Source organism: Marmota monax, unplaced genomic scaffold, assembly GCF_021218885.2.
Source record: "Marmota monax isolate L192 unplaced genomic scaffold, Marmota_monax_Labrador192_F-V1.1 WCK01_AAM20220418_F8-fsc00036, whole genome shotgun sequence".
Taxonomy (NCBI): domain Eukaryota; kingdom Metazoa; phylum Chordata; class Mammalia; order Rodentia; family Sciuridae; genus Marmota; species Marmota monax.
This window is the reverse complement of record NW_026694491.1, coordinates 1,404,395-1,431,296: the sequence shown is the minus strand read 5'-3', so window position 1 is coordinate 1,431,296 and position 26,902 is coordinate 1,404,395. Positions and strand designations below refer to the sequence as shown.

General features: G+C 35.9%; 1 protein-coding gene across 15 annotated transcripts in view; it reads right to left on the bottom strand.

Annotated features, from left to right (window-relative positions):
• The window catches only part of Anks1b (ankyrin repeat and sterile alpha motif domain containing 1B), a 1,117,917-nt gene that overhangs the window by 368,497 nt on the left and 722,518 nt on the right, over positions 1-26,902 (bottom strand). For 11 of the 15 annotated variants that reach the window (XM_058571278.1, XM_058571279.1, XM_046419347.2 and 8 more), the window contains one exon: positions 11,620-11,726. In XM_058571278.1, coding sequence (XP_058427261.1) covers positions 11,620-11,726 — 107 coding nt within the window. Of the gene's footprint in view, positions 1-11,619; positions 12,094-26,902 lie in introns of those variants that run through there. The other 4 variants (XM_058571282.1, XM_058571281.1, XM_058571283.1 and 1 more) reach the window with 2 other exon arrangements.

The following is a 26,902-nucleotide window of genomic DNA, read 5'->3' as shown; positions in this document are numbered from 1 at the left end:
TTTCTACACAGAGCCTAATGATTATAAACCTCAAACAAGCCTGTGACATGGTCCTATGATGCTAATCCATTCTCTTAATAAATGCTCTTTCTCATTTTCTAAGATAGTTTTTTTCATATCTTATATATCCTTGAATCTTCCACATCCTTGTCTCATATAACTCACGGGAATACAGAAACCATTAGAGGAAATAGAGTTCTATATTCTCACCACTTTATATACAAATCAGTACTCATATTCTCTATTTCTCTTCTGTTACAATAAGGATGTCCCTATTAGAGACTAATCCCACCACTTGTTTCTGGATCTCAATCCCTCTCATGTTTATTCTTTTAGTGGACTCCCCTTTTTTTCTGAATATTAATACTTTTCTTTCTACCCAAACTTTCCTTTCAGTACCCAAACATGACTCGAGTCTTTCCTATTAAAAAAAAATCTTCCCTTTGACTTCCAAATTACTTGTTAGCTACTCAATCATTTCTGTGCTCCCATAGTCAGGAATATTTCTTTCAAGAATTTTTCACCATGTATTATATCCAATGCAAAATGGCTTCTGTAGCTCTTATTTCTTGTCAGGGTCTCCAGTGGCCTTTATGTTGCCAAAACCAATGGTTACCTTTCTAGTCACATCTCACTTTTTTTTTTCATTAGCATTCTACCCAACTGATCACTTTCTCATGGAATAAGTTCTAGGGGAAAGATAGTTTTGCTTTTAGACATGGAGTTTGAGGGGTCAGTAGTATATGAGGTAGAAAACTTTGTGGGCTATTGATGAAGTCACCTGAGGTGAATGTAAGGTGAGAAGAGGGTCAAGAGCTAACCTCTAGCAGAAGGTTAACCTCAGGCAGAAGCCCAGAGGCTACAAAGGAAACAGAGCAGGGCAGCACTGGGATAGGGGATGCCCAGGTGATGGCAGCTCAGTGGGGAGCAGTGGACAAAGAATAAAAACCCTATGCAGATCAGGCATATAAGGCCTGGGAAGCATGTATTGTATTTGGCAATTAGGAGTTCACTGCTCACTGTTTATAAATGACTCCAGGATAATGTCAGAGGCTGATGTTTTCAAGGCCTGACTATATTATGCTGAAGGGCAACCACCAAGTACAGACATTTCTTTCAAGAAGTTTGGCTATGAAGGTAAAAAGGGTTAAGTGGGTAGAGTCTAGTGCAGACAGAATTGAGGGAGGGTTTTTGAAAAAAAAATAGGCTATATCTGAGCTTGCTGAGATATTGTCAAGAAGAAGGCTTACTTAGTGTCAAACTATTTATGCTAGAACTCAACATAAAATCTATTTCTTCTATTTCTCAAATTGAGATAATGTATGAGTTTTTAAAACTGCAAAATACAGTAAGAATTTAATATAGTATTCTTCTTTCCATTGTACCATAATTACTTACCAGAAATTAAATGGATTGTATTTTTGACTATATAACAAACCCTCACCCACTCTTCCAAAAAGAATCTCCTTATTATTTATTCAGCAGTTCTTAAATGGTTGAATTGGTCTGAATAATCTTTTGCAACTTCCTTTTAAAGATTGAGGGATTTCTGGAGTAGATATTTGCCAGACTGAATGTTCTTGTTAATTTGTTCTGGGGTAGTGGATAACTGGATGGGCAGCTCCCTCTTTTACAAGATTACTACTCTCTGATAAAATAATGTGTAATATAACTTCTGTCAAATAAACTTGAGACACTTCAGTTTCTAGGCCTTGAATTTCAAGGTCTCTAAAACTCTAAAAGAATAAAACTAATTCTTCTTTCTAGCCATCTAAACAGACTTTGGTTTACAAATACAAAATGTTCCACAATGCTTTATGTATGAATCCTAATCATGTTTGCTCAAGCTGAGAGAAGATAAGAGTATGACAACATGAAATTTAATTCTATGGGATTGAGGGGCACAAATAATAACCTGATGCTCAGAGACCTATACTAATCACTTATTTTATTTTTCTCTCCTCCTATATGACTCTGTAATTCACAAGTAGAGACATAAAGATTCTTGTTTCTCAGTACTGTTGTAGGTCATGTGCTCTTGGATAGTTCTCAATGTCTAAGAACTGCAAGATATATACAAACCAATATGGGTTGTCTGGGATGAGGTCAGGGAGATGCTCTTCAGTGTTGTCACTACATCGCTCTAGCCTGAGTGTTTTTATGATAAATATTTGTAGCTATTTATCAGGACAACTCATTATACCTTAGGAAGAATTATTTCTGAAAGACAAATCATGTCTTTCATGAACAATGCTGCATTTAGATGTACTGTCACCTGTATGCATGAAATTATTCCACTCAGAAGGTGTCACAGTCTGAGGACAAACTTGACCTGGAAGTTCATCTGTATTTTTATAACCCCGTGTATGGTGAGAAGCATTTTATCTAGATTACCCTATCTCTGCACATGGCAAATTGCTCTCTCACCTCTCTCAATGCTTCTCTGAATCATCATCTCCCCAAGAACAAGGAATGCTTATGTTACTGTTGTTTGCCCAGACTAATGCCTTTCTCAGCTCACCCAGATATACTGCTCTAGCTGGAAGCTTTTCTGTTGGACTCACATTGACCTGGATTTGACTCTTGAGTGCTTTGGATCAGATAGTTAGCATCTCCATTACTAAATTTTGTCATTTGTAAAACTGGGATAATACTACATACTTTGTAACATTTGTGGTGGAGGGAAAGATAATATATGCAAAAGTAAGCGATGGTTATATTATTAGGTCAGTTATGTTTTTTTTTCTATAAAATATTATTACCTAATCATCTATTTCTTGGGGGGTCTTCTATCAGATTGTTGTCAAATGTAAGGATGTCAAACAAATGAATATTTCTTGAAATACATTTATTTAGGGATAAGTAGAGGCTGGGCTAGATAGGTAGAAAGTTCTCTGTTCTGGTTTTGCTGCTTCTCATATTAACTAGCAGTATGATATTGTATAGTACCCATATACTGAAAAATATAAGTTAGTAGAAAGATTACACTTATCATTGATGAAAGAGTACTATTAGATTTTTTTAGGCATTTGAAACCTCATATAAATCTCAAGTAGATAGATTTTAATTCAATTTAGCAAGCATTTATTTGAATGACTATTATCTCTGCTTGGCCTACTGAGGGATAATAAAGGATACATATGTACATGTATCTATTGAGGACTGTTTGAGTCAAATTGTGTCACCCTAAATTTATATGTTAAAGTCCTAACTTGAGAAATTCAGCATGGGACCTTATTTGGAAACAGGGTCTTTACAGAAATAATTATGTTAAAGTCATTAGGATAGGCCCTGATCCAATGTGATTGGTGTCCTTATAAGATGATGAAATTTGGGCACAAACACACAAACAGAAAGACAGTATTGAAACACAGTGAGAAGATGGCCATCTCTAAGGAGACAGACCCAGAACAGATCCTTCCCTTATAGACCTCAGAGGAACCAGCCCTTCTAATGCTTTGATTTTAGATTTCTCACTTCCAGAACTGTGAGACCATCATGGACAAAAGTGAAGGTCCATATTTACTTGGTGATTAGGGTTCTGTCTTGGTTAAAGTAGAGGTCTTCTCAAGAAGCAGTATGGGGGGATGGGAAGGTAATAAGCAGTAAGATAAAGAAATCCTTTAAAGGGTTAGAAGAAGCATAAACTAGGGGTGTTTCAAGGAAGAGCCAGAGCTTGGTATCTGCAATATAGCAGTGTCTCATGGGAAACATTTGCTGAACAAATGAAGGGAGACAGGATGAAACTGTGTGACTTTACTGAATTGAGTAAGGACATTTCAAAAGGTCAGAGAAGTTTGGTTTTGTAATTCTGACTCTGCTTGAAGTTTCTTTTTTTCAACCTTGTTGAGTTCCATTCCCTTCGTTTATAAATAGAGATAAAAATATTTCCTGATAGAGTGACGGTGAGAATTACATGAAATAATTTATATGAAACTATATAGAACTTAAAAATTCCATTCAATCAATATTTATTGGGAGGCTGCTAGTTGCTAGGCACTGTGCTAGACTTCAGGAATACAGAGATAAACAAGATCCAAGCTCTCTCTCTCTAAGAAACTCACTTTCTAGGGTAGAAGCAGATATCTGACAGATAAAACAACTGCAATGCAATACAATAAGGGCTGGAAAGGACTAAGAACAGGGTGCTATGGGTGCACAGAGATGGGCAGAATGCCAGCCAAATGGCTGGACGTATTAAAGAATGTCTCCTGGAGGAGGTGTTGCTTAAGCTGATTGATGAACAGTAGTTAGGTGAAGAAGGAGGAGAAAGGAATTCCATACAGAGGGAACAACAGACTTTCTTTGTAGCTGTGTTTTTCTAGTTCCTATGCCTGTGCTGAAAATGTATTCCAGGCTGCTTAGTTAAAGCAAAAACACCCTGCTTGGCTCTTGTCAGACTCCTGAAGGCCGAATCTTGCTCTGAACATTCTCAGCTACTAGCTGGGTTATCTTGAAAACAAATAAACTTTCAGGAACCCTTTGAGCAGGTATAGCCATCTATACCTGGCTCATTTTCTTTCTCCTGCCTTCTTTCCTTTCTTCCTATCTTTCTTTCTCCTTTTATTACACATTTGCTGTGTTTACACATATAAACTATGTGCTAGATCTGGAGATACAGAGGATCAAAGTATATTTCTAATTTTTGAGGAGTTCAAGATCCAGAGCAGGGTCAATAAACTATATGGCCCATTGACCTAATCTGTCTGTGTTCTTTAAAGTTTTATTAGAACACAATCGCAGCCATTCAATTTACTTATTATCTGTGACTATTTTATGCTACAACACCAGAACTGAAGGGGTAGAACAGAGACTATGGAGTTTGAAAAGTCTAAATTATTTACCAAGTGGCCTTTACAGAGAAAGTTTGCCAACCCTGTTCTAGTGTTTATGTATGACAGAGATAGTAGGGATGGACAGACAAGAATATAAGTGATATAATCCAATAATGTATGTTTTAAGAAAGTATACTACAGAAGAAGGGATCCTAATCCATACTTGGAAGGTCAGAAAAGAACTGACAGCTAGAAGTGACAACTAAGGGATAAAGGATAAAAAGGAGTTAAGTGGGAAAAAGGATGATTCTTGGCAGAGAGAATAGAAAGTGCAAAAGCCAGGCAATGGAAGGGAAGTATGCAGTTCCCTACTGCAAAGAGAGGAAATGCGGAGAAAAGGTTGAAGAGTTAGCTGGGGCCAGGTCACAAGGGTTCCTAAATATGAAAGCCAAGCTACGGATTTTGGAAATATCTTACCATCTCCCACAGGCAGTTGAGAATCTCTGAAGGATCTTAAGCAGAGTAGTGCAAAAGTAAACGTGTGCTTTAGAAGATCACTTTGGCTGCTGTAACAGTTAACATTTGTTGTACATTTATTCCACGCCAGGTCTGTGCCAAATGCTTTGCATGCATACATGCAAATGAAAATGTTTACTGAGTACTTGAACAGCACTGGAAACCAGGTAGAAAGAGGTGGAACAAAGAGAACTAATACGGATCTCAGAGAACCAACGATCTCCCTGAGGATGGAAGGGCGGCGTGCCACCAACATTTACCCATGGAAGATTAAAACAGAGTGATGGGAAAGGGCAGTGTAGTGCCATGGAACCCAAATGGGGAGTAAATAACAGTAAGGAATGCAGAGAGAAAATCAGATACCGCAAAGAGGGCAAAGAAATGAAGTGAGGGGAAAAACTGGGTGGGGATTTGCCAAGAAACAGATCACAGCTGACTTAAAAGAGAACAATTTTAGCAGAGAAATTGGGAAGCTGGCTGGATTATAAAGAAGGTAAAGAGGTGACTGGAAGTGAGGAAATGGAGGTCACTGCCATTGAACACTTGCTTGAGCAATATCTCCTTTTAAAGAAGAAAAGAAATATGATTCTGGTTGGATTTCTTAAAATAAACCTCTAATTCGGCAGTTTTAGTAAGTTTTCTGACTCATGAGGTAAATTCTTCATCCCAAATATCTGGTCATTTGAAGCAATACTGGAGATCAAATTATGCAAGTATGCTGCATGACTAAATTAAAGGCCAATTCATGTGAGCATTAGTTAGTAATGGGAGTTATATTACTGCATTATTAGAAAATGGGGCAGTGTATTTTAATGCTTAAAAATTTAATCAGAGAAACTTCCAGATGGGAGAAAAGGCTCTTTTCTATCACGATTAAAATTGTGGCTAATGTGTTCTCTGAAAGCCATTCTTCCAACATGGCCATTCCTGCACATGACCTCATTTCCAACTTTCTGCTGCACAAGCAATCAGTATCCTTCCAAGGCTAATGGGATACACAAGAACAATTAATAGCTCTGCCAGCACCAGTATTGTACCCTGCATCTTTAAAGAGCTCAAAATATTAAATAACTACCCAAAAGAATATTTCTCCTAGAACCCTGATTAGATTGGTTTTTACCAATGAGTACCTTGAATCATAAAGAAGAAAAACTATACAAATGGGAAGTCTTACTTTAGTTCTCTCTCACACCATTGCCAGACTTTTGTTATCTATTATGATTGTAATTAAGCTGTAGTCCAGATAAAGAATGATTCCCTTTTGGCACCGATTTTTAGATAGCGACAGATTTTAAATGCCAGTAGTTGAAAAAATTATATACACCTCCCCCACCTGCACCCCCACCCCCTACCAAAACTGGGTTTGTAACTACTGGTCTAATGAGTTTTTAAAATTATACCTGCACTTGCAATGTAAGACCACCCACTCAACTCAAAGTCTAGGCTGTTTCAGATATAGGAAGGGACAAGAATGAGATAGGTATTTTTCTCTTATATCTTCCAATCTCAGTAACTCCATGAGAATTTCCTAAATAATATTTCAATAAGAAATCATCAGGCAGTTATTAGTTTTATCTTTTAGGGACAATATGTATTTCTAATTCACAAGTTTAACTTGTTACTTAGATCCCAACATGGTTCTAAGATACTTCAAAAGTCATTTTATCAGGCCAAAGGTATATAAAAGTGGAAAAGAGATGTAAGTCCATGAGCATGTAAAATGCACCACAGAAATGGGGGGGGGGGTGTCAATTAAATTTATACTTGTAAGCTCAATCTTGCTGAAATCTTTTGTTCGGATGGATGACTACCATAAGTTCTGTGGCTTCACTTCACTATCTAACAGGCACTACTCACTTTGACCTCCAGCAAGTCCTTTGTGAAAGCTCTTCACCCAAGTGTACAAAATGCCAGTTCATGTAAGGATGTCAGTATTATTTTCATATCTAACTCCATAAAGGCTGCATTTTGAACATTTTAATAATGGTTAAATTAGCCAAAATGAACAGAAGATGCTTCCTCTGTTTTGGTCAGAGTTTACAAATATAACTGTCAGCTAGTTATGGTAAGGTCATGAGTCAGTCCTCCTCCAAGTAATATAATTTTCTTTACTGTCTTCAGACTATAAATCTACTATAACACTGCTAAATTTTGGTGCCTATATTTTTTTCTTTACTTTATGCTATGACAGATATCTTGTTCTGTTAACTACTATAATTTGTTGCTGGAAAAACAATTACTAGTAAGTACACATGATGGAAAGACAAAGGACCAATATCCCTGAGATATAGTGTGTATCTGTGTGCATGCACATGCACAAGTGTGTGTGTTTATGAATGAAGGAATGTGTGTGATGTGAATGCAAACATTATGATAGGTCTGAGGGCAATACTATCTTGCTTGAGAACAAAAGGTCATGTCTTGTTCACTGTTACATTCCTAGTACTTAACACAGTATCTGGCACAGAAAATGTTTAAAGACAATTTGTTGCATGAATTAGAGAAGGGTACATGTTCCCATTGGTAAAACAAGGTTACTAGTTTAAAAATGAGACTGGAGGTTCATCCATAACAATCTTTTGTGCATTTGGTTTTTGGGGGCTGATTTATATATACACAGCATTATTCTAGGAGTTGTGTGTAAAGCAAGGGAAGTGAACACGTAAAACCTGGACTTGAGGAGCTTCTAGTTTAGTTGGGGAGACAAGATATAAACCACTAAAACTTAATTCTAGAGAGAGAATAATGGCATGCCAAATGTAATTTTTCATACTATATGTAACCATGATATGAATTCAGAGGGGGAAAAAAGGCTGCTATGGACTGGAGTTGTTAAAGAAAAGCTCTGTAAACAAGGCAGGAAATGGGTTAGACCTTTGGAATAAAAGACAGGGGAAGGAAAGAAAACAGCAGTCTGTGAAGTGTGGGGAGAGAATCCAAGGATAAAGTCATAGGGACAAAAAGAGATGGTTTGAGACTTAAAACTAGGGAAGAAGTCATTAGACTTAGGAAAAGAAAGGTGGTAGTAGAAATAAACCTAATAAGGAAATAGAAGCATGTGCATTATGTGTAATACTCACTTTATACCTAAACTTCTTGGTGGAAAAAAATAACGTTGAAACAGACACTCTGTGTATGTTGCAAATTTGGGGTAAAGGAATGAGGTGTCAGAAGACCCCAGCGGCACTTCTAGGGCTGGTGAGCAGCAGAAGTGCGTAAGCAGGAGGGAGGAGATGAAGTATGACTTCAGAGGGAGGAACAAGCAGAGTGGGACTTAGGGAAGACTTCAGGATTCTGTTGTGATAGGACTTTTTATTTTAACACATGTGTGACCTTACCAAAGTCTTAGGCAACCTGAGGTAACTTTGTAGCTATTCTTTGATTGTACCAATTTTATTTATTTGCTATTTTGAAGGATACAAAGGGTCCAATTTGTGTGCACAACTATTCTACAAAACAGAATGAAATGCATAAAGAAAAAGTTTGGTATTTTAACTTGAAGATATAGAAAAACATTTCACATATCTTTAAAATCAAGGATAAGTATCAAGAGCCTGAAGGAGAAGCAACAATTGACAGGTATTTAAAAGCAAGTGCAGTGGATGGGAGTTCCTCTAACCATGTCTAGGAATTGATATAAGTAATCTCTATTAAAGTTAATTATAGCCATGCAGACAAATTTTCCATATATTGTGTTTATATATGAGAGTGTATAGAATAGATTTAGCAAAAAAAATGTTTAAAGCTTTCAATAAATACTTTAAAGTTACTCATATGGATCCTTTAAACTCACATTAATGGAATATTGATTAAATGAAAAGTTAACTCCTGGGAATGTTTCCTAAATAAAGCATGTCTATGCATGGATGTACTATGATGTTTCCACCAACATTAATTATACCCTCTTGATGTCTACTGTCTTGTTCTAAAAAACTAATAAGACCGGCACTACATCATAGTTAACAGAAGCGTGGTGCTTGTTGCTTAGGCAACAAGATGAATAAATGCAGGTCAGAATGTGCTTCAAGAAAAACAAAAGCTAGAATATGATACCAAGTGAAAACTAGCAAGTCTAAAAAAGATTTTTCACCACATAATTGAATTCTGCTTCTTAAAGTGGGCCAATCATATTAGTGTACTTTAAGTTCATAACTAAATAAATTAGGTTATGGAGATCAATAAATGATTTTTATAAAGGTAAAAATTCATTTCTTGTTCTAGTAGCAAATAGATGGTGTACAACAGCATGTAAAGCAGTAACTGATGACACCATTTTATGAATGCTTCATTTTCAAAATGAATTAACTCCTCTACATGATAACTCAAAAGTTTTTTTAAATTCTGTATCATAAAGAAAGTATTTGGCTCACATGAATTAATAATGTGTTCTTATTTTCTGAAAAATTATATTTAATACTTGGAATTAAACAAGTAAAGAAAATAATCTATGATTAGACCTTGATTTTGCTGCACATGTCCAGGATCTTTACCTTCCAGATACATTTGTAGTGCTTGTATATAATTTATTTATGAATGTATTTTATGATCTCTCCCAAAATTCTTATTTAAAACCCATGTGATTAACCTTTCAGTCAGAGGCTTTTAAAAAGGGATTATATTTGTTCATAGTATTTAACATTCAGAGGAAAAATCAAGCTGAAATCAAGTATCTCAGTATGGCCAAATGACCGAGAGTATTAAAAAACCTGAGGTCTCATGAGACCTGAGTTCTCATGGACCACAATAAATTTGGACAAGGGTCTGAGGGATGGGAATGAGAAAGCTCCATTTCAAATAGAGACAGGGAGAAAGAATGAAGATGTTGAAATGTATACTAAACATAAATAATGATGAAATGACTTATTCTGTTTGATAGTTACCCTACTTCTTAATTCCATTTAATGGAATTAAACTTAGGGTCCTAAGTTTGTTTAAATCTCAGTGTCCTAAGACTTTCACAGCATTTGAAGAACTTTCCCTCTTTTCCTCTTAAAATAAAACATCTTATCTAGCTACTAAAAGTACTTGATAAATTCAAGAAAAATAACAGTAGCTGCATCTCTAATTATTTTTTAAAAACAACAAAACACTCATTAAATGTTATATGTACATAATTTCTTAAAATCACGACTTACTAAATTTATGGCTTCCCACCCCCCCAAAGTTTACAAGCAAACACATTTTTGGGAAAGGAGCAGAAGTTCAAGAATTTTAATAATCTTCCAATCTACATAGTCAAGCCCAGTTTGGAGAAAAAAATAATATCACATGAAAATAAAAAGATCTGACTAGCTCTAAGTATTTTTACGATCAGTTCTGGTATTAGCAAGCTGCAGGTGTCAGCCCCAGCATTTTATTTAAGAACAACTATTAATTATTTCTACAAGTAATTTGCGTGCTACATGCCCATGTTACATAGGTCTCTCTAAATTTAGGGATCAGTGATATGTGTGGTGGGAGCTTAAAAGCAAGGAAAGGCAATAAGGGCTGTGACGTAGCTTTACAAGAGGAACTGATGAGCACTGGGGGAGGTATGGGAATGATTAGAAAGCCAGATTGTCATCAGCACACCTCCCCATCCTTCCTCACCTATATGCATCACAGTGGGAAGTTTGCACACACCAGGTTTAAACTGCATGTAGACCAGGATTCAGAAGTACATGAATGTATTCAGTGCATCTATCCCTCTTTCTACATGCTGACAACGAATTGACCCAAGTGTTTATTTTCCACCTAAAGTAACAAACAATACTTCATTGCTCTTCAATCAGCATGTGTAAGTAAGTTAATACTCCCCATAATTGACCATCTGAAGCAGTTTGCTAATGAACCAAAGGGTGTCCGAATGATTTAAACTGCTTATTGAATAATTATCAGGAAAGAATGATTTTTACACCATCAGCATAACAAATTGTCTAATTAATCACTAAATGCTGATGCTCAAATAAAATAATAAGGTTTAGGAATCTAGAATTAGTTGAAGAGTGATACAATCTAACTGGGTATACTAAGATCACAATTTATATAAAAAAAATCACACAAAGAATGACAAGGAAAATATAAATGTTAATCTTCTCCATTGCCTATAAATACTCTGCCGGCTCATTCATATAACACATATGTATATGGATGCACATAGATCTCATTTTCAGCAAGTGTCTAATATGTACACAGTAAGTTTAGTCCTAAGGGCATTCAATTTTCTGATGCAGTTACATATACAAAACTGATCGGTTTGGAGCAAATCAGGCTGCCTCTGAGCTATGTAAGACACACAAGAAGCAAAGACAGACAAAAGGCAGCTCCCTGGACACAGAGAGCATCTTACCATAAACTGCACATTGTCAAATCCATTAGCCATCAGGTGGTTCTCGTACTGAGGTAGCCCAATGCTTTCCAACCATTGTCCCACTGTTTGGACAGGGCATCTGGGTCCTGTAAGAGGATGAAGAGGGAAGCGTTTAAGCAGGGAGTAGCCGTCCACGGGGTAATAGCGGTAGTCCTGGGCTGAGAGGTGGCATTGCCACATCATGCTCCTGGGAAAGTTGCTATCAAAGGAGCCCGCCAGCTTGACAGATTAATGTTCTCAGCGAGAGAGCAAAGTCAGAAGTAAAACATAGTTTGCCAGGCAGGCTGTGGAGTGTGACTTGATCCTAGCTCCACATTTCTTACATATTAATCTTTACTACCGACCAGTACGTCATACAGCCCCCAAAACCAGGCAGCAGAAGAAGGCATATCAAGCTGTCAGCTTAGGCTGGTCTGCGTTCTATGTGATTGTTGGAGTACTCCACAATGAGCAATGCACGGCCAGCAGCCAGAATTCTTTTTATCAAGTACTCCTACACTCATCAGTATGCAGCTCCATGCTCCTTGCTCCCCCTCGCTCGCTCCCCTTCATTACCCAGCCCAGGCTACACCTCGCATTTTCAATAATAGCCATCAGATAAGGCAGATTTTTTTTGTCTGCAAGCTGTAAGCCTGCTGCTGCTGCTTCCTCCTACACACCCATCCAAGCGTCAATCTTGAATGATGAGAGCAGTCAAAACAAATGCAGAAAATAGCAAGACTCAAAAGCAAACCAAAGTGCTTCAATCTGAATTGAATCTTCATACTGGTTCTACATTACCGGGCTATTTGTTGTGGAATTTTACGTTTCAAAAGACACCAGGAATTGCAAAGCTTGAACTATAGCTTATAACAGGGCTCATGACAGGTTCCTCTTTCCCTGTTCCCTTTTCTCCCTTCCTTTCCTCTTTTATTCTTTTAAATGCAGCACAGATAAATGTTTCTGATCTAAAGCTTCACAGTGTTTGGAGAATAATTATTCTTTTTCTTTACATGCCGTATAAAAATGAACCTCTCTGAGATGCTTTTTTTCCTTTTTGAACTACTGCAACATATAGAAACTGCATCGTAATCTTGAAGTCAAGATAATCCATTCCCGGTTTCCCAGGGCTTCTTCTAAACAAAAATATTATTAGGCACAAGAAATCCTTTTCCCCTCTGGTATTTATAACCCTATCTGCCAGGGTTATAATTCTTAAATAGTTACAAAGGTAATGTTAACTGGGTAGAATTTTTTAATACAGAAGAGGAGCCCTAACCAAAAATAATTCAAGAATAACAGATGTAAATGTGTGAGTTTTACTGAATGGCAGACAGACTGAGTAATTTATTTAATAATTGGGAGAAATCAGAGATTAATAATAGAACTCACAGGACTACATCATCAGGAAGAATAGAGTCTTAAGACTGGAAGAGAACTTGAAGAAAGGTTAGTCTGACCTCCTTCCTAAGGTGAGAATTCCTTGTTACTGTGTTCCTGAAAGAATAATACCCAGCTTCTACTTGAATACTGCCTGTAACAGAGCTCTTACTACTCACCAACAAGCCTCCATTTATTAGAAAGATATTTTACTTCCTACCTCACTCCTACTCTCTGGCTCCAGCTCTGCCTTCGGAGTCACACATTTTGGGAACAGTGCCTCTTCCTCAGAAACACTTTAAAAAAATTCAAGATTACTCTCTCCCCCTCCAGAACAGCACTGGACACATTACTATTTATTGTGCCCAATAAGTATTTATTGAATAAATAAAACATCCTTTTTCTTCTTTCCCTAAGTCATGTTTTTCCCTATTTCCTTTCTCTTTTTAAGGACACTGTCAATCTCTCCAACACACAGACATTAAACCTCAAAATACCTCGTACCCCTCTCCCACTACTGACACCAGCCCCCAAGTGGCAGTCATCCTTCATCACGGTGTCATCCATTCTCTTACTTCCATTTCCTGTTTTGTGTTTATGGAACTGACATCTCCTTTGGCTTTTGAACTCTTAGTTCCAGCCCACCTAGCCTAACACAACAATGACTTCTATATTGGTCTTCCCACCTCTGGTATTTTAAAATCTAATTTATACATGCTGTCAGAATAATCTCAAAGACACTGCTCTGATGACTATTCCCTGTTTCAAAACCCTTATGTGTTTTCTATTGACGTCAAAATAAACTCCCAAGTCCTGTGATGACATTTTGGGGTCTTCATGATGACTGTAAGTCATCGAACCTTTTTCCCTCTTTCCTTTATACCCCTTCCCCAATTCTCCAGCAAGGGATATTACTAGCTGATCTCAGAAGGCAGCCTGTAATAAGCTCTGGCTGGTTTCATTATGTCCCTGCACTTATATCCATTTGCTGCCATTTCCTTTATGAATCTTCTTCTAATCCTCCCTAACAGGAATAAATCTCTTTCTTTTCTGTCTTAAAGGGCATTGTTTTAGAAGTTGCATTGCAGAAACAATTTTTCTAACTTACACAATAGTTATTTGGGTATAAGATTCATTTATTAAAAGCAAGGAATATACCTTATTGACACTGCACATAGTAAGAATTCAATTTGCACCTGCTAAACAAAATAATGTAATGCTAAACAAAAATTTAACAATTGAAACTTACATAAGGTTCTCTTATATTCAGATTTAAAATTTGTATTTTTAACCTATATCCCCAAACTCTGAATATCTTTGAAAAGAAGATGTTTTAGTTTTTGAATATAATTTTTAGGTCTGGGTTTTTGTTCATTATCCTTGTCCCCTTTTTGAGTAAGCAACTCTGGGTGGATCGCAGTGTACCTGATTACAGTTTATCCTTGATTGCTTTGGATCTTTTCAGATGATCAAAGAATTTGTAGGAGCACATGAATGAATTTTGGTAGATTCTAGTTTCTCAACATTACCTGCACAAGTAGCTGAAAACAAGACTCTATTTGTCCCTGACCAGCTCCACAGTTGTTACAACACAAAGTTAAAGATAAGTCTCAGTTATAGCTTCTCCTAGGATGCCATCCACAGTGTTTTCCCTGAACATTTTAAGTTATGAGTAGGTGAATAAGCTACATAAAAATTGAGCAAACATGAAAATAGCATTTTGGATTGGCAAGATAGTTCCTCAAATTCTAACTCATTTCTTAAGATACAAAACAGGGGCCAAGTGCAGAATACAGCACCATAAAACTCCTAGATAGCAAATCATCTTTGTTAAATAAATGAATAAAATGATAATGGAAATAGCTTTCTTGAGATTTTGATTTCTTAATAATTGGAAAGGGAGAGTTATTTCAAGATTCAGATTGCTATATAAAATACAGCTCAGAGAGATTATTAATTGGGGGAAGTAGTCAAGAAGAGTAGGGAAGAGAAAAAAGATCATGAGCCATGTTGTTGGCTTGTGTTTTTTTTTTTTAAAGAATTTTTTTTCATGAGTTGTAACAGAACCTGGTTCAGGCCTGAAATCACTTTTTTAATAGTGCTTAAATATATTCCTCACTTTGCTTAAAATACTTTCTCAGTCTTGAAATTCTTGGAAGCATCACAACACATTATTGACCAGGCACCCTTATACAACTAGAACTTCTTTGAGTTCTGAAAGTCAGATAAGAGGAGTGACAGGAGGAAAAAAAGAAAAAGAAAAAGAAAAAAAAAAACATTTATTTAGGGTTCTCATGGGTTTGAACATTGTGGTGTGGATTATTACTTTCATTATAATAAGGAAACCAAAGCTCAGTGTATGTGAAAAAACAAGGAATTTTCTTTGGCACAGTCTTCTGAAAAAACAATTCAGAAGTTCCACTCCCAGAAAGGCAGTGCGAGGACCTTCACACAGCCAATCCCAGCTAAAAAGGTGTAATTGCTAAAAATTGGAAACAAAACAAAAGACTACACCAAAATTTCAAAACCCCAAATAACAAAACAACCAATGCCTCTGCAGTGTCCTAAGACCATACAGTGGATGAAGAATATTTATTCAAAAGGTCTACTAAGACTTAGTAATATCAGAAAGATTCCTTGACACTTTAGCCATGACTTGCTTCCACCTGCCCTCACAACCTGAGGCATGTCCCCATGCACTAATTCTGGATGAGGGCACTCAAGAGGATGGACTCTCTCCTGGGCTCCCAACCAAAGGATATGAATAGGTAATTATCAAAAGGGGCAGGCCAGCATTTCTAATATCCTCTAACTCTAAACTGTAGAGATTAAATTCCTGATGAGTAAGGTGGAGAGGCTGGAAGCTTCTTTTGTTATTGAGCCCCACTCAAAGATCCCAGAGTCTACCTCCGTTTTGGTATGGCAAGAATAATGGGATACCATATTCCTCTACAGTGGAGGTTCTATGCCCAGAAAGGTGAGCTAAGAAGACCAGAGGCTATTTTCCCTATCCTGTGCCCAGGAGAGTGGCTCAAAGGTTTTGCTTAAGGGGAGAGTCAGTCCATAGGAACCAAAAGCTTTACAATGCTCTCTGCCAGGATTGACTTTACTTGAAAAGGTAAAAAGAAATTCAAGCCTAAAGAATTATACAAAGAAATGGAAATTTTGCTGATAAATTATTAAAAGGAGGCTAGTTGTTATGGTTTAAATATTAGGTATTCCCCCAAAGCTCCTATGTGAGATAATAAGTTTAGAGATGAAATGATTGGGTTATGAGAGCCCTAATCTAATCAGAGGGTTAATCCTGATAGGTGGTAACTGTGTGCAGGTAAGGTGTGGCTGGAGGAAGTAGATCATTAGGGATATGTGTTTGGGGTATATATTTGATTTTAGTCTCTCTCTGCTTATTGGTGGCCATGTCCTGACTTATTCCACCATGATGTTGTACCTCACCTTAAACCCTGAAGAATGAAGCTGGCCATCTATGGACTGAGACCTCTGAAACCATGAGCCCTTAAATAAACTTTCTTCCTTAGAATTGTTCTTATCAGGTCTTTTGGTCACAGCAGCAAAAAAGCTGAATAAAACACTAGTACACTGCATTAGAGCAACAAACTAAATGGTAGCCCAGTAGTTTAGAGAACCAGGAAAGGAGGCATTTCCAAGAGCCCTGCTGTCATCAGAACAAACCTCAAAGACTGACTTAAAAACACTGCTTAAATTTATTTGGACCAGTTTCTGGAACCATTTATACTTTAGGAAATTGACCATAGAGCAATCAATTGGCAATTAGTGGAACCTAATATCTAGGTGTGATATCAAATGAGGCAGACAACAGAAAGATTAGTGAAAGAGACAAGGGCGTTTCCAAGATGACAGTGCCCATGGCCAAACCTGCACCTTTGAATGGATAAATACAATACAATGTGGTACATTCATTCAATGGAATAATAGTTGAAAATAAAAAGAAACAAGTTCTAATACATGCTATGACATGGATGAAATTTGCAAGCATCATTCCCAGTGAAAAAAGCTGATCACAAAAAACCCATATGTTATATGATTCCATTTATATAAAATGTTCTGGAGAGACAAATCTATATAGAAAAAAAAGTAGGTTAAGTGTGTCTAGGGCTGGAGAAGGGTATTTTGGAGGAAATGGAGACTGATTGTTAATAGATAATGATTTCTTTTTAGGGTGATAAAAATGCTTTATAATTGTGGTAGTTGTACAATTGTGAATATCCTAAAAAACACTGGATTGTTATTATCCATTAGATTGTATGTGGGTGAATTGAATGGCATATGAATTATATCTCAACATGTTTAAAATTATTTAATAAGATATAAAATGAAGATAAAAATAAAAATATTTCTTCATATTTCTCTAAGTACATAAGAATACAAAACATAATTGAATATAAATATACATTATGATTATTTCATGGTATTTTAGTGCTTTGGGGTTTTTTTTTGTCTCCATTTTTCTTGGTTACTACTTCCTATAATCCATATTATCCATCCTTCTTGCAAGGTTATTCATGTTAATAATCTAGTATACATATACCCATGCTTAAATAACACACACACAGATGTTCAGATATATATGCACATGTGAGGTATTTTTCACATTATTTCATAAAAACAGAATCATATCACACTTCTGTGAACCTCGCTTTTCTCATTCAAGAAAGTCTTATGGAACTTCTACTAAGTAAATTTAAGCTCTAATTTATCATTTAGAATAGTCCAGAATACAGATATTGCCATAGTTTATTCAGTTCTTTGCCTGATATCTCAAGGACCACCCCTTATTTAAAGTTATTATTTTTAAATTTTCAGATAACTGTAGACTCATATGCAATTATAAGAAATGTATTCATAGAGTGATTCTCTATAAGATTTCACTATTCTGATAACATCTTGATCTATATCACAATGCTATAGCACAAGATGACAAACAAGTAAGCAATACTGTTAAAATCCATTGATCTTAGTTAGATTTCATCTGTTTTACATGAACTTACGTGTGTGTGTAGAGTCCTATGGAATTTTATCACATACGAAGATCATGGGACCATCACCAGTTAATATAAACAGCACTATCACAAGAATCCTTCCTGCTAGCCATGGCCATTGTTATGGTTCAGAGGTGAAGTGATTAGATTATGAGAGCTTTAATCTTACCACTGTATTCTAGTTTGAAAGAATTAATTGGGTGGTAACTGTAGGTAGGTGGGGAGTGGCTGGGGGGGTAGGCCACTGGTAGGTGTGTCTTGGGGATCATACATTCTGTCCCTAGTTCCCTCTTTCTGCTTCCCATCTGCCAGGAGCTGAGTGGCTTTCCTCCACCTTGCCCTTTCACCATAATGTTCTGCCTTATCTCAGGCCCACAGCAATGGAGTCAATTAATTATGCACTGAACCTCTGAAACCATGAGTCAAAATAAACTTCACCTCTAAGTTGTTCTTGTTGAGCATTTTGATCACAGCAATGAAAACCTGACTGACACAACCATCTCCCCTTCTCTCCTATTCCTTATTCCCTGGCAACTACTAAACTGTATCCTATCTCTATCATTTTGGTTATTTCAAGAATGTTCTATAATATATGTCCTTTGGGAAGCAGTTTTTTTCATTTAATATAATTCCCATGACATCCTTTGTATTGCTGAGTAGTAGTATGAATGTAAGACAGTTTGTTTAACCACTCATCCATTCTTCTCCATAACGGTTGTATCATTTTACATTACCATTAGCAGTATGTGACATCCTCTGAGCCACTCTATATGTCTGTTACTACAGTTAAATTATATCCTTATAATATTTGCTCCTCATTACCCCTTTCCTACAACCATGTGTGAATCTTAGATGCATTTAACTTACCCATCTTAATTATTCTGGACCAAATTTTACATTTTTATTGTTGATCACTAAATAAATCTTGTTCTAGTCTAACACTACATTTTCTGCCTCCTTACCAAATATTTATTTATTTATTTACATAGACATGAAAGTTGAGTGTATTTTGACATATTATATACACATGGAGTATAATTTGTCCTAATTAGGGTCCCATTCTTATGGTTGTACATGATGTGGAGTTTTACTGGTCATGTATTCATATATGAACATGGGAAACTTATGTCTGATTCATTACTGTGTATCCTTATCCTATCTTCCCATCCCTTCCCTTCATTTCCTTTGATCTAATCCAATGAACTTCTATTCTTCGCTCCCCACAAACCCTATTCCTTCATGGGTTAGCATCCACATATCAGAGAGAACATTCAACTTTGTTTTTTTTTTTTTTTTTTTTTTTTTTGGAGGGGGAGACTGGAAATATCACTAAGCATAATAGTATCCAGTTACATCAATTTACCTAGAGATCCTGTGCTTACTAGAAGCAGATGTAGGAGTGGGACGGAATCTTAGACTATTTTTGATTTGCATTTCTCTAATAACTAAAGACATTGAACAGTTTTTCATATATTTGTTGATTGATTGTGTATCTTCTTCTGTGAAGGATCTGTTCAGTTTCTTGGCTCATTTATTGATTGGATTATTTGTTTTTTTAGTGTTAAGACTTTGAGTTCTTTATATATCCTAGAGATTAGTGCTCTATTTGATGTGCGTGTGGTAAGAATGTGTTCCCAATTAGTAGGTTCTCTATTTGCCTCACCGATTGTTTCTTTGCTGAGAAGAAGGTTTTTAGTTTGAACCCATCCAATTTATTGATTCTTGTTATTAATTCTTGCACTATAGGAGTCTTATTAAGGAAATTGGGGCCTGATCTGACATGATGGAGATTTGGGCCTACTTTTTCTTCTAATAAATGGTTTAATTCCTAGGTTTTTGAACCACTATGAGTTGAGTTTTGTGCATGGTGAGAGATAAGGGTTTAATTTCATTTTGTTGCATATGGATTTCCAGTTTTCCCAGCACCATTTGTTGAAGAGGCTATCTTTTCTCCAAAGTAAGTTTTTGGCACCTTTGTCTAATATAAGATAACTGTAATTATGTGGATTAGAGTCTGTGTCCTCTATTCTGTATCATTGGTCTACAAGTCTATTTTGGTGCCAATACTATGATGTTTTTGTTACTATTCTCTGTAGTATAGTTTAAGGTCTGGTGAAGTGATGCCACCTGCTTCACTCTTCTTGCTAAAGATTGTTTTAGCTATTCTGGGTCTCTTATTTTTCCAGATGAATTACATGACTTCTTTTTCTATGTCTATGAGGAATGTCATTGGGATTTTGACTGGAATTGCATTAAATCTGTATAGTGTTTCTGGTAGTATGGTGATTTTTGACAATATTAATTCTGCCTATCCAAGAACAAGGGAGATCTTTCCATCTTCTAAGATCTTCTTTAATTTCTTTCTTTAGCATTCTGTAGTTTTCAATGTCATTCATAATAGCTAAACTGTGGAACCAACCAAGATGCCCTTCAGTAGATGAACAGATAAAGAGAATGTGGTATATATACACAATGGAATATTATTCAGCATTAGAAACAAATAAAATCATGGCATTTACAGGTAAATGGATGGAGCTGAAGAATATAATGCTAAGTGAAATTAGCCAATGAGTCAAATACTGAATGATTTTTCTGATTTAAGGATGCTGATTCTTAATATGCTGTGGGGGGTGGTGGGTATTTAGGATTAAATGAACTCTAGATAGGGTAAAGGGGAAAAGGGGAGGGAGGGGAAGGGAGGATGTATGGGGTAGGAAGAAGGTGGACTGTGATGGTCATCATTACCTAAGTACATGTATGAAGACATGAAGGACGTGACTCTACTTTGTGTACAACCAGAGAGATGAAGAATTGTGCTGTGTATGTGTAATATGAGTTGTAATGCATTCTCTCATCATATATAACAAATTAAAATTAAAAATTTTTTAAAAGTAAAAAAGAAAAAAAGAAGAAGATGTATCCCCAACTTTCCATCACATAAGCCTAAGAACCAATTTCCTCAGCAAGACTCCTAAAGACCGAATCCTTATTTATTATTACACAGAATATTTCCAGTTGGTCTACTAATTTTAATTTAGATTTAGTTATTGTAGTTTCATTGATTACTACTATTTCATATCCTCATAACCATCTTCAGCTTTGGATTTATGTTTTTATTTGTTTGTAGTTTTGCTAGGATATTTTTAAATACATTCAGAAAATGTTTTGAACTGATAAAAATAAAAACAGTGTATCAAAATTTGTGAGGTACAACTAAAGTTGTACTAGAAACTTATTATAGCATTAAAATGTCTACATTATAAATGAAGAGAATTTCAAAGAAATAACCTCAGCATTCACCGTGAGAAATAAGGAAAAGAAGAAGACAAAAAAAAGTAAACAGAAGTAAGATCAGAGAGAAAATAAATATATAGAAAACTGAAAATCAATAGAGAAAAAGCAATGAAACCAAAATGTGTTATTTGAGTTGATGAGTAAAATTGAACATCTTTATGCCAATACATTCAACAACTCAGATGAAAAGGACAAGTTTATTGAAAGGCACAAATTGGCAAGTCTCACTTATGAGAATGCTTACAACTAAATAGCTCTCTACTAAATTAATTGTATTTTTACTTAAAAACTTTCCACAAAGAAATCTCCAGGCCTCAATGACTTCAGTGCTGAATTCTACCAAATATATAAGGAAGAAATAATGCCAATTCTATACAAGTTCTTCCAGAAATTTGAAGAGAAGAGAATATTTGCTAGCTCATTCTACTAGGTCAGCATTACTCAAATACTAAATTAGACTAAGACATTATGAGAAAAAAAAGCTTTACATAACAATATCTGTTGGGCATAGATGCAAAGATTCATAACCAAATTTTGGTAAATGGTCAACAGCATATTTAAGGTGATACAATAGAATCAACATTTGTTAGAGGGTCTAGCTAGTACAATTATTCATAAAAAGGAATAAAATAAACTGTATCCAGATTAAAGAGGATGAAATAAGTGTTTTTATTCACATATGACAGGATTTTCTATATACAAAATCTCATGAGATACACATAAAAATTATCAGAATTAAAAAGTGAGTTTAGTAAGATTTCAAGATAAAGGATCATATGCAAAAATCAATTGCATTTATCTATATTAATAATAGATTATCAAAATTTGAAGTCCTAAATTATGCTATCCTAAATTATGCTATATATGAATATTCCATAGTGAACTCCACCTTTATGCATACCTATAAAGCACCAATTTTAATAAAATGATAGAAGGAAAACAAGTAGTATAGAGGAAGGGAAATGGGGGAGGGGAAATAGGGAGTGAAAGAGAAAGTACCAGGGACTGAAATGGAGGAAATTATGTTCCATGAATTATGATTATGTCAAAACAAACCCTACTGTTATGTGTAACTATAATGTACCAATAAAAACATTGAAAAAAATATAAAAAGTCTAAAAATCAGCAAATTTAAAATAGCACCTCAAACTATGAAGTTCTGAGGAATAAATATGTCAAAAGATATGCCAGACTTGTACACTTAAAATTATAAAACATTGCTGAGAAAAATAATATAGAGTCTTAAAAATTGGAAAGATAAACAATTATCATGGATGGAAGACAACCTTGTTATATGCCAGTTTTTCCCAATTGCATCTAAAGATTCAGTGTAATCCTAACGAAAGTACCAGCAGGAGCCTTTTTTTTCAGTAGAAATAGTCAATTTCATATGAAATGCAAAGGACTAAGAGTAACCAAAATAACTTTGAAAAAGAACAGATTTAGAAAATGTACATTGCCTTACTTTAGCACTTATTATAACATATGGTCATCAAGACAATGGGGTGTTGATGCCAAGAATGAAAAATAGATCAATGAAATAGAATGGTAGGTTCAGTAATAGACTGATACTCTGAGGGTCAACTGTTTTTTGACAAAGGTAAAAAGGCAATTCTGTGGAGAAAGGAGAGACTTCTCAATGAGTACAACAGAACAATCTAATATTCACATGCAAAAAACTTTTTTGATCCACAAATTGTATCTATGTAAAAATTAGCCCAAAATGCATTATAGGCCTAAATATAAAAACTAACATGAAAAACACCTAGAAGAAACTTTTTAAAAAAATCTAGGAAGAATCTTGAATTTAGGTTAGATACCAGAAACATAATTCTAAAAAGAAATTTGACAGTTAAACTTCAACTTCATGAAAATTTTAAAATTCTACTTTTGGGAAGGTACTGTTAAGAGAAAAGGCAAATCCATGACTAGAAGAAAACATTTATAAATCATATCTGATATAAACCTGTATCCAGAAAATATTAAGAACTCTCAAAACTGAGTAATAAACCAACCATTTTTTTAAAATGAGCAAAACAGTTGAACGGGTACTTCACCAGAAAAGATATAGGGATGGAAATAAGCATATGAAAAGATGCTCATCATTGTTAGTCTAGGAAAATGCTAATGAAAACCATAATGAGATATCACTTATTGACCATATCAAGTGTTGATAATGATAAGGATCAAATGACAATAATGCAGATCAACTGGAACTCTCAAACACTGCTGATGGAAAACAGTTTAGTAGTTTTTTAGAAAGTTAGATATATATCTATTATGTGTCTTAGATGAACTGCTGGATAATTATCCAAGAGAAATGAAAGCATACACCATATATAGACTTGTATATAAGAATTCACAGTAACTTCCTTTGTAATAGCCAACAACTGGAAACAGCCTAACTTTCCCTCAACAGTTGACCATTCAACAAAACAAACTGTGGTTTATCTGTAAAATGGTTATTACTCAGCAATAAATAGTTAATAAACACAACACACAAATGAATGTTAAAATAATTTTGCAGAGTGAAAAATAAACAGGATGCCCCTCCGAAAACAATAATAACAAAATAATACATCTGTGTGATTCCATTATATAAGGTTCTAGATAGAGCAAACTTATCTAGTGACAAAACACAGATTAATGTCTATGCAGGGATGGGAGGGATTATGGAAGGGCATGAAGAATCTTGTGGGTGATGCATATGCTCATTTTCTTGATTGTGATAATGATTTCACAGATGTATACATTTACCAAACATTGAAGTGTATGCTCAAATATGCTCAATTTATTGTGGGTTAATTAAACATTAATAAGTTGACTTAAAAAGTTTTTTTTTTTTAAAGTAGGAAAAGAAACTAAAGAATGATTGGGGAAGGGAAATGATTTATTTTAGATAGAATAGGGAATGCCTCCCTGAGAAAGGTGAAATTTGAACAGGGACTTGAATGTAGTGAGAGAGAAAGCCATTCTGGTGTCTATGAAAAGAGAATTCTAGGCAGCCGAAGAGTTAAACCCAAAGGCTAATATCCTGCTCTACACTGCAATGCCAAGATGATACTGAGAGTGGGGAACCACCTTCCTTGACTCGTTCTTAATGTCAGTTTTGCAGTCTAGTGAGTATCCATGAAAGAGATCACGAGTGCATTTTTACTCTAGGATACAGCACCCAAACTCTTACAATTGTATTAAAATGAATCCATTATTTTAGTTTAGTTTTCTCAAATTAAATTTTCTCTTTTAAAAGTAGAAGGCAACTAATATTCTAATTATTTTCAGGGGCTTCTCAATTAGGTTCTAGTTAATTGGAGAGAAGGAGATACTTATTTTTGTACCTTGTTTGTTCAGCATTCACTGATTTCTTCAACAAATATTTATGAAGTACTTCTTGTTCCAAGCATTTCACCAGGCAGTGGGGAGAGAGTTTTGAACATCCTTACACTTGTGCAATTTATAGCCAAGTGGAGAAAGCTAGTTATCTCTTAGAAAAATGCCATTTAAGATAGGGGGAATTTAAACTTAGAAATATGATTTCTTATTCTGACTACAAACAGAGATGAAATAAATTAGAGTACATATCACCTACCTCAATAGTTACTACTTGGTGAAACTCTAGGAAGAAAAAGGAGAGGCTCCAACCCTGCGAAATGGTAGTATTACTGCCATTTCCTTTACAGGGAAGGAAATAAACAGGTTATGAAAGATTATAAATTTGTCTAAAGTCACCAAGTTGGACTTGGCTGAGAGCCTGGCTCCAAGTCTAAAATTTTGGTCACTATTCTACACTGCTTTTTACTTCTTTCCCTTTTGCACGAGTGAGAATACTCACGTATACACATGCAAGAAAGTTTGTCTTAAAATGATTTCTCAGGTTTTTGTTTGTTTGTTATTCTCTTTTTTTCCTTCATCTCACATTCATCATTCTTGGTTTCTAATGCACAAAACAATGAGGAAAAATTAGAAAGAATGATGAGAAGTGGGAGGAGGATAAATCCTGTCCTTGGGTATTTTTGTTTTATGCCAACGAAAGGCTTTGCTGTGATTCTGGAAGACTGCTGCTTCAGTGCTGATCCACGTGGGTGGCTGGCAGGTCTTCAAGGCACGAATGTTTGCACTTGGGGTCTGGGAAGATGGCTGCCTCAATGAGGGTGGCACAGCATGGAGGTTGAGAGCCTTGACTCTCAAGCCAGACTGCCTGGGTTTGAATCTTGGTTCTTCTCCACTATTTAAATATGCTGCTTCCATTTTTTATATGGAGCATCAGAAAAAGTACAATTTTGCTTGGGGAAATTTCTGGAACTTTGTTGTGCTTCAGTAGAATAAGGGGACACCCTCACTCTATCTATCTCAGGGTTTTACTTGAAACTGAAATTAAATAACATATGTGAACAAGTACTATGATGCAGAAAGAGCTATTTCAATGCTGGGAATCGCCTATTATCCTCACTGCCAGGAGAACATATACTTGTGTTGTTCATTCATCCCTCAACCAAGAAGATTGCTCTGAAGCCATCAGGGCTTTTCCTTGCCCAGTTCCATTTGTTTCCCATAAGACAAAAAATGCATGGAGTGTGCAGTTCAGTCAAATAACAAACAAAAGCTAATAGTACTGTGAAGTGATCAGAATCCCCAAGCCCTGGATATCATTAGGGGTTTTGCCTATCTAATATGCACCAACAGTCAGGTTTTCACTACAAAGCAGTCTGGTGTTTGTAACTTATCTGCATCATCCTTAAAGAAAAGGGGGACAATAAAGCCCCACATCCCTGAGTGCCCCCTGTGTGCTCCCTCAAACCTAGCTCAGTTAAGAGAACAATGAGAGCAAACCTGGGCCAGAAATTCTAGATACTTATTATTTTGAAGGACACTGGCTTTCTCTTAAGCACACAGAGAACTAGGGCAAATTAGTGTTATCTGTAGAAAGCTACTTTCTTGTATGTATGCCAGGACAGTTGCTCCTGGGGATGCTGCTCATACAAGCAAACTAAGTGAGCTAATGCTGACAATGTCACTGCTTCTGCAGCCTAACATAAAATTCCTCTCTGTGTGGGAATGGGCTTGGATCTGAGGGCACCATGGAAATGATATGTGCCGCTAGTCTGGCCAGCTGCCACTATACAAAATGCCATTAGGGTGAGAGGCTCTGCTTAGTGAGGCACCCTGAGGGACAGAGGTGCTATTTGTTCAGCCTATTGCCACTGAACTCTTCTTGGAGCAGTACTGATTTCTTGTAAGCTTTCCCTAATAAATCATATGTCTCACATGCTGTCTCCAGGCACTTTCTTTGGCCTTTCCACAATCTACCCCACAGCCCTGGTGCAGCTGTGCTATGGCCATGATATCATCTGAAGGTAAAAAGAGAATCAAGAGTGGGAACAGGAATGGTCATAAAAGATGATTCTTATTCCTAGCTTCATAATTAAGAAAAGGGATGGTAACTTATTTATTTCAACATATTGCAAGTAAAGACTGGCCATTTTTAAAAGACTGATCAAAGAGCACGCAATACTTTTTCAGAAGGCCGAGCCCACATTTGGGAGAGAAATCGCACATGTAAGTAGTAACTAAAGGTCTCTATGTGAGCCTGA